Raw genomic sequence first — 13,608 nt, forward strand, 5'->3', positions numbered from 1 at the left:
GCTTCCTTGATTGTGTTTAGTTACGCTCACAAATGAAAGGGATTTTCATTCATTATACCCCAAAACATCTTTCCTATAACGTTTCCTATTCTGAGAAACCCTGTACGCAAATGATCTCAATCTTGTTACAACATTGTTATGACATTCTAACAGTGGTCGACTTAAATTGCTAGAAGGGCCTACTTTCGATAAGATCTTCGACTTGCTGCTGAATTCAATCAATGGTTGTGCAAAAAGCAATTGGCTGTAGTTAATTAATTAAAGGTAAAGAAGGTGAAGAAAATACAGCTTTTGTTCAATTGCTTTTAATGGAAAGATATGCTTTCAAATACGTCATTCAAACTATTCAATAAATTAAGGAATCAAACTACATTCCTTGTCACAAGACAGTCTCGTATATTTAACTTTCAGTGTTTATTTGGAACATCCAGTTATTAGTGTAATTTCTTTGAGTACCAGTATTTCTTGCCTGGTCTTCCTGGCCTGCCGCGTGGTCCGCGGGGTCCCCTAGGTCCTCTTGTTCCGGGTGCTCCATCAAATCCGGGTTGTCCCTTCTTACCGGGTCTTCCTGGTCTACCTGGTCTACCTGGTCTGCCTGGGCGTCCGGGTTTGCCACGCTTTCCTGGGCGACCGGGTAATCCGTCTAATCCTGGTCTTCCTGGTCGTCCTCTTTTTCCTGGTCTGCCTGGTCTACCTGGTCGCCCTTTTCGTCCTAATGTAAAAGCAAAAGAAGTGTCCGAGACTTCGAAGTAACGTTGTTAAGGTATATACGTTTAGGCTGTTAAATACAAGTGCTGAAAGGCTCAATTTATCTATCAATGAAACGTATTCTTAAACCGTTTATCATAATTCTTGTATTAAATTATTCTTATAAAACGGATATTTTGTCCAAGCTCAAAATTGCTAGAAGGTCCAGTACCTGATTTTAACGTGGATTTGGTGCTAAAAGCTTCAAGAAGATAGTCTTAAAACTACTGTTATCTTCACTTGAATTATATGTTTTAATCAACGACAATTTCATATTCGTTTACTGCTGAAACACATGCTACCTTGATGGTATTCGATAAAATCTATATAACATTAAAAACAGCTTCATATCCAATGTTTGCAGCAAGGGCATCAAAATAATGTGAGCCACAGACATACCTGCCTCGCCTGGGGCACCTGGGGGTCCCATTGGTCCTGCTGGCCCTGCTGGTCCTGGAGGTCCTGGTGGTCCTTTTACCACTTTGTAGCCGTAGCCTCCATATCCATCTTCCTCTTCACCGTCAATGTAAAGGGCATTTGCGATTCCTGAAAGGAGAAATCAGCCACAGTAAAATACTAAACTTGATAGCATAGTTTTGCAATTGAAGAGAGTCGAGTATGCTTTACATATTTCGATTACTATCTTGAGTAGAAGGCATTTTTGGGCAAAAAAACAACAGAGAAAACTTTTGCTAAAGACAAACCCGTGTTCTTATTTCTACAATAAACATAAACCAAAGATATATCAAGAAAGAAACTGTTTTTCATTATTTGTGCTTTGTAAAATTGTGATTCATAGAATTATGTTAGCGTTTATCACATAGCTAACAGAAGCAAAGCTGGTTCAATAGCATGCAGGATTGTAAATTTGCTTACCCAGAATCAAACTGCAAAGTATGATTGCCTTCATCTTGAATTGTCGATAACTGGATAACGTCAATAACCCTTCGATGCAGACGATCCTGGAACACTGACTGTGGACCTCATGCAAGCCAGCTTTTTTATAGACAACCAGTCACAATTGTGGTTAAACTGCTTGATTTGTTAACTGCTTCATCTTGTGATTAAATTGTAGTTTCCTTCTGGGCACGTTACATTTTAATCGAAATTTAAATGGCAAAGTGTCTCTGAAAACCCGTGTGAATGGAATGCATAGCCCGCAAGATGTTGATTGAGGAAACTTTGATCTTTTACCTGGCCTACCCGCGAAAATATTAATATGATGAGTTCATTTAATAGTATGAGATTTCTTCCAAGCGTGCTTGTGGGGCTAGTTAACAGCGAAATGTAAGGCCATTATTGATATTGATATAGTATTGGATTTTGTACTGCGATAAGTAATAGCGAAGGGGTATTGTCTAAACCAAACCTTGTTTAGTCAAAAGTTTAGTGAAAAGTTTAGTCGTTTTGCTACCCTGTTCAGTGTTGTTTAGTCGTGTTGAGTGTTGTTGAGCAAAGTTTGATCCTGGTCAAAAATGTTTAGCGTTGTTTAGTGTTGTTTAGCAAATGTTTAGTAGTTTTGCCACCAATTAAACATTTGTTGTGATCGCGCAAGCGCACTAGCTGTGGAAATCCAAAGGTTTTCGTCTGTTTTCGTAGGTTTTCCTGTCTCTACGTGATCTAAAAAGCCTTTATGAGACATCTGCATATCTCGTTGCACGCTACTGTGTCTTCTTCAACGGTCAACTTTGTTGTTAATCTGCCAAAAAATCTTTTCTTTCCCCGTCGCTTCATCCAATTCTTATGTTTATCCACTGCTTGTGCATGCAACAAATAAATTAAAAGCAAACTCCTATGCAAGATCCCCAACAACCCAACAGCGTCACAGACAGCTCGCAGTTCAAAAAAGTTGAGTGAAGTTTAGTCAAAAGTTTAGTCACGTTTTGCCACCCTCGCTAAACTTCGCTCAACTTCACTAAACAAAAGTTGAGCGAAATGTTTAGTGAAATGTTTAGTCGTTTTGCTAGGGCTTTACTCACTAAACTTTTGTTTGGGGGGCCAACCCTGGTAAATAAGTGCAAAAACAGCCATTTGTTACAAAATAATGTATTTTACCTATGCTGCTTACATTTTTTTAGGGGAGAAGGATCAAGGCCCTCCCGGCAAGTCTTATTTTCGAAAGAAAGATACTCTATAACCAGTACATTCAGTTTCTTCAGAGATTTTCTCTGAAGGTCATTAACTAATCAAATGCAGTTAAGCAATCCAAAACTGAATCACAACAAGTGAGCAAAATTTTCTGTCAGACATTCAATGATATTATTTGTTTTTTCAGTCATAAACTAAGGTTGATGAAATTGTAGCAAGGTCTAATTATAAAAAGTAGCTGTACCTAGCAATAAATGGTTTTTTGTCATACTATCTGGTTTATTGATGTTGGAATGAGGGGGTTCGGGGTGGTGGTTGAAAGGGTAATCATAGAGATTCATAATAAAATATAAGGCCCTTTTGTTGGGCAAAAACTACGGGCATAAACCTGTACTAGATTATATGTTATATATTTCGAATAATTCGATTGATGTTTACCAAACAATTAAGTCAAAGAGATACGGTAAAAGGCATATTTATTGATGCATATTTTATATTTCTTTTTATTTGTAATTCAAAGTTCTTGTCCAAGAACAACGAATATTACGTTTTCCAAGAACAACGAAAATTAGGCCTTTTTTACCAACTTGTTGAATGTTTTTTTTCTTGTGAATAATACAGACCAATACAAGTGGTTTTGTAATAAATACTTTTTGTACAAATTTCCATAAACAACCAGCTCCCTAGTCTTCGCTAGATATCTTGAAATAAAACAATAAAGAAGGAAGTAATGCTTCGTTATTGCGAAAAAAACATCATTTGCATTATTAGAGAGAAAATTGGAGGCGAGAAGAGGAATTGAAGGGGAATAAAGGGTTATTATATAAAAACCCAGGGGCGAAAACGAGTTCCTATTCTAAACAATGAGCTTACATTTTTTGCATGTAAAATTTTCTTTGGATTCTGTTATTTCTTAAAACGATCTTGAGAAAACAAAAAAAAATGGTTTCAAAGTTATTCTTCAATCTTACAACTATTGCACGCTGATTTATCATTCAATTGTATTCAATCCTAACATCATTTTGATTATACAATATACTTTATTATACACAGTTTTTATGTCATTTAAAACCAAAATTATCAAGAAGTACTTTTCAAGAAAGACTATTCTATATTTCAATCATGGCACAGTAAAAGTTTGCCTAGCAATTCTGTAAAATATTCCGAAAAGCAAAAGAATCATTGAAAATCCTTTTTTAGGATAACTGGGAGTACACACACCGGACTAATGCAACTAGATTAATTTTTAAGCTTTTTATACAAGAACATGCACGTACCAATTGGGTGTCATTGGCAAACTTGTAAAAAATCTTAGGGCCTGATGAGGGATTTCCTCACCGGTTTGCTTATTGAAAGTTCCTTCATTTCACTTGAACCAGAAGAATTGATGTCATACTTATATCTGATATCTTATGGTGCTTCTCTTTGACCTTCTCGTTGTCTTTGTCATTTGAATGTTTTCAAAATCATATAAACAAAAGAGCTTTCAGATCTAGATTAGATAATACCCCTTTACTTTCCTGTCTCGTAGTACAAAAATCCAATACTTAAATCAAGAACTTTTTTATTTGTTTTCTATAAAATACGATTGCATCAGCCAGAGTCTTTATAACTATTCCCAGAATTCTAAATGAGCCAGTCACAGTTATCAAATCAATTAGAGAGAAACCGAATATCAATATTATTAGTGGCTTTTTATTTCGCAGTTAACTAGCCCCACAAGCATGCTTGAAAGAAATCTCATGCTATTAAATGAACTCATCTTATTAATATTTTTGTGGGTAGGCCAGGTAAAAAATCATAGTTTCCTCAATCAATATCTTGTGGGCTATGCATTCCATTCACACGGGTTTTCAGAGACACTTTGCCATTTAAATTTCGATTAAAAAGTAACGTGGTCCAAAGCAAATTAAAACTTAATCACAAGATGAAGCAGTTAGCAAATCAAGCAGTTTAACCACAATTGTGACTGGTTGTCTATAAAAAAGCTGGCTTGCATGAGATCCACAGTCAGTGCTCCAGCATCGTCTGCATCGAAGGGTTATTGACGTTATCCAGTTATTGACAATTCAAGATGAAGGCAATCATACTTTGCTGTGTGATTCTGGGTAAGCAAATTTACAATCCTGCATGCTATTGAACCAGTTTTGCTTCTGTTAGCTATGTGATAAACGCTAACATAATTCTATGAATCACAATTTTACAAAACACAAATAATGAAAAACAGTTTCTTTCTTGATATATCTTTGGTTTATGTTTATTGTAGAAATAAGAACACGGGTTTGTCTTTAGCAAAAGTTTTCTCTGTTGTTTTTTTGCCCAAAAATGCCTTCTACTCAAGATAGTAATCGAAATATGTAAAGCATACTCGACTCTCTTCAATTGCAAAACTATGCTATCAAGTTTAGTATTTTACTGTGGCTGATTTCGCCTTTCAGGAATCGCAAATGCCCTTTACATTGACGGTGAAGAGGAAGATGGATATGGAGGCTACGGCTACAAAGTGGTAAAAGGACCACCAGGACCTCCAGGACCAGCAGGGCCAGCAGGACCAGTGGGACCCCCAGGTGCCCCAGGCGAGGAAGGTATGTCTGTGGCTCTCTTCATTTAGCTGCCCTTGCTGCAAACGATGGATATGAAGCTGTTTTTAATGTTGTTTGAAATTTATCGAATACCTTCAAGGTAGCATGTGTTTCAGTAGTAAACGAATATGAAATTGTTGTTGATCAAAACATATAATTCAAGTGAAGATAGCAGTAGTTTTAAAACTATTTTCTTGAAGCTTTTAGCACCAAATCCACGTTAAAATCAGGTACTGGACCTTCTAGCAATTTTGAGTTTGGACAAAATATCCGTTTTATAAGAATAATTTAATACAAGAATTGTGATAAACGGTTTAAAAATACGTTTCATTCATAGATAAATTGAGCCTTTCAGCACTTGCTTTCCCATTGAAAGTGCCTTGTATTTAACTTGTATAAACGTTTATACCTCAAAACGTTTCTTCGAAGTCCCGTACACTTCTTTTGATCTCACATTAGGACGAAAAGGGCGACCAGGCAGACCAGGCAGACCAGGAAAAAGAGGACGACCAGGACGACCAGGATTAGACGGACTACCCGGTCGTCCAGGGAAGCGTGGAAGACCAGGTCGCCCAGGTAGACCAGGTTTTCCAGGAAGACCAGGAAGACCCGGTAAGAAGGGACAACCCGGATTTGACGGAGCACCCGGACCAAGAGGACCTGGGGGACCCCGCGGACCACGCGGCAGGCCAGGAAGACCAGGCAAGAAGTACGGGTACTCAAAGAAACTTCACTAATAACCGGGATGTTCCAAATACACACTGAAAGTTAAATGTACGAGACTGCCTTGTGACAAAGAATGTAGTTTAATTCCTTAATTCATTGAATAGTTTGAATGACGTATTTGAAAGGATATCTTTCCATTAAAAGCAATTGAACGTAAGCTGTATTTTCTTCACCTTCTTAGCAATTTCATAGATCACTGATGTAAAAATTCTATTCAGCGACAGATCGGAAAGTTTAAGGGAGTGTAGGCCCTTCTTGCAATTGAGACAAATCGGCGTGACCTAGATATAGTGAATCATTCAACTTCTCTCAGCAACCTAGTAGTTACAGGAACCTTTGTTTACACGCGAAACGTGGAATGAACCACAAAAGAGGGAGGACGTTTAGACTAGGCATTACTTGACCATTTATTTTCAACTTCATTTCTCCATTGAAGTGTTGTTATGAATTATGATGCATGTCAGGAACAAATAAGTGTCAGTATCAGTTATCTAATGTTTAAGGAAGTAAAGAGCTAGCAAAACTAGAAAAACGTGGGGGGAAAATGGAAAAAGATACAATTCAAATTAAATGCAACAAATATTCAATTCTGAGAACTGATATTTAGCTACATACTGATATTTACAAATTCCAATATTCTACATAAGACTACAATACAATGATATTTGCATAAGATAATTAGCTGCACTTCATTTTGCAAAATCTATTGATAGATGGGAAGAGATTGGATGTAATTATTTAGGCTTGATGAAAACAGCTCTGATTCTATGGGCTCCCCAATTTCACTGACAGGACTCTTGATAACAACATCCACATAAAGCTAAAGAAAAGAGGGAATTTAAAATTTTTAAAATTATAAATAAATTATTGTGAACAATTTTTTTGCGGTACAGAATTTGAAAATGGCTTTGAAAAAAGCATTTTACGACAGTTTATTTTATGCTCTGAGGAGTGTCAGACGAAAAAGGTTTTAGTATGTCGTAAAATGTTTGCTTTTTTCAAAGCCAATTTCAAATAAATTATTTGCCTTCATATGGCAATTGAACATGGAAATTTTTTTATGTATTTTATAATCTCTTCTCTAAAAATCTCTTACAATCTCTAAAATAAGTGATATATTTTAATTTATCCATTTCTATCAGATTACAAAAACCTCAAAATTTGAAGATTTAATTTAATCAGTTCCAATAAATCTTACTAGAGTGATTAAGTTTTGAAAAAATTTAAGGTAGTGATAAGATAAAACCAGTTTTTTATCTTAATTGACCATAAAGTCTTCTCAGGCAAGCACTGATATGTGCTACTGCTGCATAAAAGCTATTTTGCAATACCACATTTCATCTTAAACAACAAATGTCAAAATTGAAGATGACCTCATGAAAACTAAATAATGCTTAAAAGCAATTCAAGCATAAAAAATGTTTTGGTCACTTATTACAAACACTTGGTGAATTGGCTTTGAAATGGTGAGTAAATAAATAGACACTTACCATGTAAATATAGTGAAGATACTCGTTGATGTTTGTAACATTTATATCCGTGTTCATTAAAATTTTTACACCAGTAGGGGTTTCATACAAATGAAACTTGTATCTGTTTGTTTTGTAGCTTACAAAATTGTCCTTTCTGCTTCCAAGTCAAGGAAATATGGAAGTGATAAGTTTTGATTTGAACAGCTTTGCAAAGTGAACTTGAAGTTCATATAAATTTGTTTAATTAACATAATCTAGTTTACATCCCTTTAACCAGAGCTTACTTTTAATAACAGCCTGGGAGAATTCAATGTCTGGGAACCAGATTGGAAAATTTGATGCTCAAATTTTATATCCTCAACTTGCACATATCTGCCCTATCACATGAATACAACTTATAGTCTTAGTTTTTTGACAACCTGCCCTTATCTTGTTTTGTACGTTTTCAAACAGACGTTGCTGCTAGATAACATGGAATTCTACAGAAACAATGATTTTGCAACTTTGCAGTGCAGGTGGTTTTGTGACCACACAAAAGAACAAAGGTGAGCCTTAAACCACAACATTCTGAAACACAACTGAAACTGAAGATGCTGAAACTGCTCCATGACACAGTGAAACCACTTGACAAGCATCATGCATTTTTCCTGGTGCTTTTGTGCATTTGCAAAACAAAATTCCTAGCTAATAAAATTAAACACTATTGGTATCAATCGGGCAATACCTCACTATATTGGATTGAATTTTGAGCAAAATAAAGTGAAAGCAATGCTATAGCAATCCTGTTCCTTCATTCCAAACAGCAAATTTCAAATCTGCATCTTCATATTTTCAAAATTGCATGTGCAAGAAATAAAGTTTAAAATCTGGCTAGGAAGTGGATTGACTTAATTGATGAATCAAGGAAATCTCTCTGGAAAATAGCATCCTACAAATATAACATCCAGTAAAACATGTTGGTCACCCAATTTCCCTATATTCACCAGGTTTAATCATTTATAAAGTATGTTAAGAGAAGATATTTCAAACTATAATCCTTGCAAATATAATCCTTGATGAGCATCTCCTTTGTTGGTTCTAGGTTACTGATATAAGAAAAGATACGGATCAACTGGTGATATGCGGCTGACAAATGACTTCAAGGAGAAAAGCATTCCATATGTAAGCTTGAATTCCTAAAGAATAAAACAGTAAAATTATAAAGAAAATTTTTTAAGATCTAAGGCTCTTATGCAAAACTTTGTGCTTTGTTCAATTTTTGGAACTCTTTGTAGCTTTTGAAAGGCACTTTGGCGTACAGTTATATACAAAAAGTTAAATCTTTACAGTTGTATTAAAGACTGGAAAATTTAGCAACAACCCAGACTGGAAATTTTGTTTCTTGCGCAGACAAGTTTACTTTGAAGTTTTGAGACTGTGTGCCTGAAATCATAACTTCTTAGTTATTGTTTTAGTTAATAATGGTAACTACTGTTATTGTCTAAGGATTTAGTGCGAAGTTTAGTTAAGTAACCGTTCTCCGCAATTTCTGTAACCGTTTCCTCTTATTAGTGTCCCACTTTCTATGACTTGCGGCTATGAAATGATGTTGACTCATCGTCATCAGCAAGTCAATTTTGCTAATTTTTATTTTGGCCATGCCAAAAGGGAAGTTGCCCATTGGCCAGGTGGACCCTTTGGCTGCAGCCGCATGACACATTTTTTTGTTCTGATACTGGGGGTTATGCTGTTGCAGTTTTATAAGGCCAAGCAAAGAATTCCCATTTTCCTCTAATTAGCATCCTGCTTGCTTTTGCTTGCGGCTAAGAAGTGATGTTGACTCAACTCAACGTCATCAGTAATAGACCAGAGGTGAGAGGGGGAGCATTATCACCTGAGCTGGCAATTAACCAGACTAACTTTTTCTGACTCAACTTTTTGTGTAGATTACGAATCCGGATGTTGCTTTGGCATTTAGGGGGGCGTTTTCTAGATATAGGGGGTCAAAGCCCAAAAACACGCGTTTTGACCTAATTTGACTGTTTTCTGCTATCACACTTTAAAAATTGGTAATTTTTGTTATTATCTGGTGATGTAGTAATCTTACGAAAACGAAAAGACAGTGATAATAGTTTCAAATTACGTATGTTTTTGAAATATAAGAAGTTTTGAAAACTTGTTGTTCAACATCGTTCAAAGAAAAAGGATCCGTTGATATAGACAAAGCTCTTACTGATCCTCTTGCCCTTGCAACAACTGAAGATACAGATGCCAAACAGCCAAGTGTATGCTACTACATACTGCATAAAAATCAATCATAGTACCAAAAAACCCGGTGCCAAAAATTAATCTGGAAAAATAATCGGTGAAATTTCGGTGAGAACTTGAAAAATCTTCGGAGTAAAGAATCGAAAAACTTTCTGTAAGTTATTTTTATCTTCAACATCGAATTATCTGGAACACAATCATAAAAATTGCAAAAATCGAATACTTTGATGCATACCATCAGACAGTTTAACTATCAATGTAAGGAAAATTTTAAATCACTGGGACATAACTTCAAAAGATAAAGAGATAGCATTAAAAAGACATAAAGAGATCTAATAACCCACACACACATTGGGACACATGGATAACACCCCTCCCCCCAAGAGTTCTGAATCTGTTCGCATCAGATTCGACATTTTTGGTACTTACTCAGCAAACTTGGTGGTGGCGTTAGTTAAAAAAATAAATAATAGTCGATGGTATATTTGATTGTTTTCATTTTCATTTCGCTTTGTTCCTCTTCGCTCCTCGGCACGTTAATATTTCAACCGTTAATTTGCAAACTGAAACCACTGGGAGCTAAACTCCACATTACAATTTTTCAGCGTTGGTTGCGCGAATGATGAGAATGACTACCAGAAAATCGATTAAAACAGTCAAATAGCGTTCCACCCGCGGATATTTATTTTAGGAATAAGGCTGTGTTGTAAAGTAGTAAAAATGTCTTGAATGAGTGAATTTTCCAGCAAACTGGAAGCATCAAAGTTCGAAAATTCCCCCACCTTTTGCGGCAACCATGGTGCCGTCTCAGGTACTAACGTTCGTGTCATGGTTCCTATTCTGTTTAATGATTAAATGAAGTCTTTTTTTATTACTCAGAAAAGTTTACAGCGTTGTGAATATAGAAAAATCATGGAAAAAGACATACAAAGAACTTTCTTAACATATGTCTTTTGTCTTTTTAGGGATATTTTGTTATAAAGGCGAGTTCCCTACAAAAGAATATTAATCACGCTCTAAGTAGCTGTTCTTTCTTGTCCGTTATATTCATGTCCTGTCATAATCTTAATGATTGTGCGTCTTTTTGCAATTGGGATTCCATGCTTTCTCTCCAATTGCATAGCCCCCCTATCGGAGGGTCAAGCCCCTCCGTCGGAGAATTTCTAGCGCCACAATAAGTAGTCTCAACTCAACGATCAAGTAATATACTTTGCAAGAAAAAATTCTTGTGTTAAGATTGAGAGCAAAGATGTAACTCAGGTGGGAAAGTCAAACACAAACCATGGGAAAGCAGATACCAAAATCTGCTACCTACTTCACCATGCCCTACGGATGAATAATGGACAGGAGACAGTTTGCATTGTGCGCTCTGGAGATGTTGATATTCTTGTTATCCTTTTAGCCAACAAGGCTAAAAACTTGCATTTCTTTATGTAGTACAGAAGAGGAAAATACAAGAGACTACTTGATCTAAATGCTTTTGCGCTATCTTTATTGCGAATTCTGGTGGACTTTTCAAAAGGAAAACAAAGTAACTGTGGGTCACTGCTGCCCTCATGTAAAAGCAGCCTCGAAAAACACTTCAAGCGTGCAAACTTTGTAGCAAGAGTAAAGAGACAAGCTTTACAAAGCATAATCAACAAAAAAGAACCAGCCAATCACGGCTGGTTAGATGATCTGTTAATTGATTGGTTCACGGAGCCCTACTATACTATCCTGAGGACATTGCGGAGCTATTGTTTGCAAGCGAAGAAAAATAAAGCGAATCAGAAGGAGAAGGTGAATTTAAACTAAACGCTTTAAGAATACAGTAATAGTGAAATTCCCCTTCCCTGTAATTGCCTGCCCCCCCCCCCCCATCAATGCCAGAAAAAGCCAAGTTTGACAGAGCATTGATCAAGAAACCAATTTTTAATAAAATTAAACATTTCCTAAAGTGCAATAATTAAATACAGTCAAAATAGGTCACATCGCGTGTTTTTTGGGCTTTGACCCCCTATATCTAGAAAACGCCCCCTAAACGCCAAAGCAGCATCCGGATTCGTAATCTACGCAAAAAGTTGAGTCAGAAAAAGTTAGTCTGGTTAATTGCCAGCTCAGGTGATAATGCTCCCCCTCTCACCTCTGGTCTATAAGACAATTTTGCAAATTTGTATTCTTGCCTTGCGAAAGCAAGCAGCTCAATCCATTGAGGCAGGATAAGCTATTGTTCATATTAGCCAATCATTGAGGGGACAGACTGCCTTTAACAAAGATGCCTGAAAGCCCTGACAATCTACATGCAACTCTTATCTCATCATTGGTTGGATTGCAATTAGCTGTTTTGTCGAATGAAACAATAAACTCTTCAAGTTTACGATATCTCTGCATAATCATGAACCATCGTGAATGAATGCAAATGGTTGTGAACCAGCATTAATCACCATGAAGCAGTGTTAAGAATCATGAATCATTGTGAGTTTATTGTTGTGATAAATCTGCGAAGGTCATCATGAATCAGCTCAAATGCTCATGAATCTTTGTAAATCATTGTAAATCGCTATACCGTAAAAGCTCTATTAAGCCCCCCTCTCTATCAAGCCACCTCTCTATTAAGCCCCTCTCTATCAAGCCCCATTACCATGCCAAAATTTAAAATAAGCCCTCCCTTTCTATTAAGATCCCTGCTTTCAAACAAATAAAACATGCACATTGAGTGGGTCTCTTGATGGGTGTTGATGATGATAAGATCATGTGCATACGGTTCATGTAAAGATTTCCTTATGCACCTTAGAAGTCAAGAGGATACTGATGCTGATCTTTCGAAGAAATCCTAGAGCATTTGCATTTTTATAATGTTTTGTTTTCAATGATTAATAAGCCACCCTCTCAAAAGAGCCCCCCCCCCCTCAGATAAGCCACCCTCTCAAATAAGCTTTTCATTCTAAGCCTGAAAAACAAATAAGCCCCTGGGGCTTAATAGAGCTTTTACGGTATAAATTAAAAAGAATCAGCCTGAGAGATCGTACTCTATCGTCAATGACAATGTCAACGAGAGTAAATTCTTCCCAAGACCCTGTATTCTGATATTTTTTTCCTTATGAACATCTTCATAGAAAAGCCAAATCCTTCTTGCTACCGCTCTTTACCAAGCTCATATTACGTACCAGACATCTTCTTCGTACATAGTTATTGGGCCCCTATGTTACCCATCTTATGGAGATACAGAGATTTTATATAATAATGGTTTCTAAATCACACCGTTTTTTATTTGGTGTGCTGTACAGATTGTTAATGTATCTACTATAAAAATGAATTAGTGGAAGCTCCAAACAATTGGCTTCCTTTTTCAAAAGCTGTACTTCTAATTGGGTGGGGGCCTTTTCAAACCCAATGCTAATGAGGAGGGCTCAATAGATTTATTTGGTGCCATTTTTGCGTGTAGCTAGGTAGTTCCTATATCAAAATCTTGCTTTGTTTATCTATGCCGCCGCCTTACCTCATCCTTTGATAATTGCGAGTCCTTCCTTCTTTGCCATTCCTGGTAAAACAAACAAGTTCCGTTTCGATCAAACATGTACATGTTATAAATGGTCATCCTGGTGCCTTTCGTGTTGGTAAAATCACACGATATTCTTCGAGTTCTACCACCCTTTCATTGTAAACACAGACCGATGTCACAAAATTAGAGAGTGTGACAGTATGCTTCAAAAAGAGGCCGGAAATATTCCACCACCTTTAATAAAGCCGTTGCACCTTATATAGCA

At 36.5% G+C, this 13,608-nt stretch overlaps 3 protein-coding genes across 3 annotated transcripts; 1 reads left to right on the plus strand and 2 right to left on the minus strand.

Moving 5' to 3' along the window:
• Positions 1-275: 275 nt before the first annotated feature.
• Positions 276-1,815, minus strand: LOC135684901 (uncharacterized). The gene is made up of 3 exons (XM_065200596.2): positions 1,624-1,815; positions 1,147-1,293; positions 276-712 (listed from the first exon to the last, which is right to left on the minus strand). The coding sequence occupies exons 1-3, from the start codon at positions 1,655-1,657 to the stop codon at positions 435-437; spliced, it is 459 nt and encodes a 152-aa protein (XP_065056668.2). The 5' UTR covers positions 1,658-1,815; the 3' UTR covers positions 276-434.
• Positions 1,816-4,790: 2,975 nt separating this feature from the next.
• LOC148957656 (uncharacterized) lies at positions 4,791-6,295 on the plus strand. Its single transcript, XM_089114729.1, has 3 exons — positions 4,791-4,943; positions 5,274-5,420; positions 5,877-6,295. The coding sequence occupies exons 1-3, from the start codon at positions 4,910-4,912 to the stop codon at positions 6,152-6,154; spliced, it is 459 nt and encodes a 152-aa protein (XP_088970855.1). The 5' UTR covers positions 4,791-4,909; the 3' UTR covers positions 6,155-6,295.
• A 133-nt stretch (positions 6,296-6,428) lies between these two features.
• LOC135684902 (trafficking protein particle complex subunit 1) lies at positions 6,429-13,534 on the minus strand. The gene is made up of 4 exons (XM_089114730.1): positions 13,341-13,534; positions 8,720-8,790; positions 7,634-7,769; positions 6,429-6,963 (listed from the first exon to the last, which is right to left on the minus strand). Exons 1-4 carry the CDS (start codon positions 13,437-13,439, stop codon positions 6,847-6,849), a joined length of 423 nt encoding a protein of 140 aa, XP_088970856.1. The 5' UTR covers positions 13,440-13,534; the 3' UTR covers positions 6,429-6,846.
• Between the last annotated feature and the right edge of the window lie 74 nt (positions 13,535-13,608).

This window comes from Rhopilema esculentum, chromosome 21 (assembly GCF_057945365.1).
Source record: "Rhopilema esculentum isolate cy_ngs chromosome 21, ASM5794536v1, whole genome shotgun sequence".
In the NCBI taxonomy this organism is placed as follows: domain Eukaryota; kingdom Metazoa; phylum Cnidaria; class Scyphozoa; order Rhizostomeae; family Rhizostomatidae; genus Rhopilema; species Rhopilema esculentum.

Coding starts and splice junctions, on each gene's coding strand:
- LOC135684901 (XM_065200596.2), bottom strand. CDS start 1,657: ATGAAGGCAATCATACTTTGCAGTTTGATTCTGG. Junction 1,294..1,623: donor ACTTTGCAGTTTGATTCTGG/GTAAGCAAATTT, acceptor TTCTCCTTTCAG/GAATCGCAAATGCCCTTTAC. Junction 713..1,146: donor AGGTGCCCCAGGCGAGGCAG/GTATGTCTGTGG, acceptor CTTTTACATTAG/GACGAAAAGGGCGACCAGGT.
- LOC148957656 (XM_089114729.1), top strand. CDS start 4,910: ATGAAGGCAATCATACTTTGCTGTGTGATTCTGG. Junction 4,944..5,273: donor ACTTTGCTGTGTGATTCTGG/GTAAGCAAATTT, acceptor TTCGCCTTTCAG/GAATCGCAAATGCCCTTTAC. Junction 5,421..5,876: donor AGGTGCCCCAGGCGAGGAAG/GTATGTCTGTGG, acceptor ATCTCACATTAG/GACGAAAAGGGCGACCAGGC.
- LOC135684902 (XM_089114730.1), bottom strand. CDS start 13,439: ATGACCATTTATAACATGTACATGTTTGATCGAAACGGAACTTGTTTG. Junction 8,791..13,340: donor CGCAATTATCAAAGGATGAG/GTAAGGCGGCGG, acceptor TTTATTCTTTAG/GAATTCAAGCTTACATATGG. Junction 6,964..7,633: donor ATCTTCACTATATTTACATG/GTAAGTGTCTAT, acceptor TCTTTTCTTTAG/CTTTATGTGGATGTTGTTAT.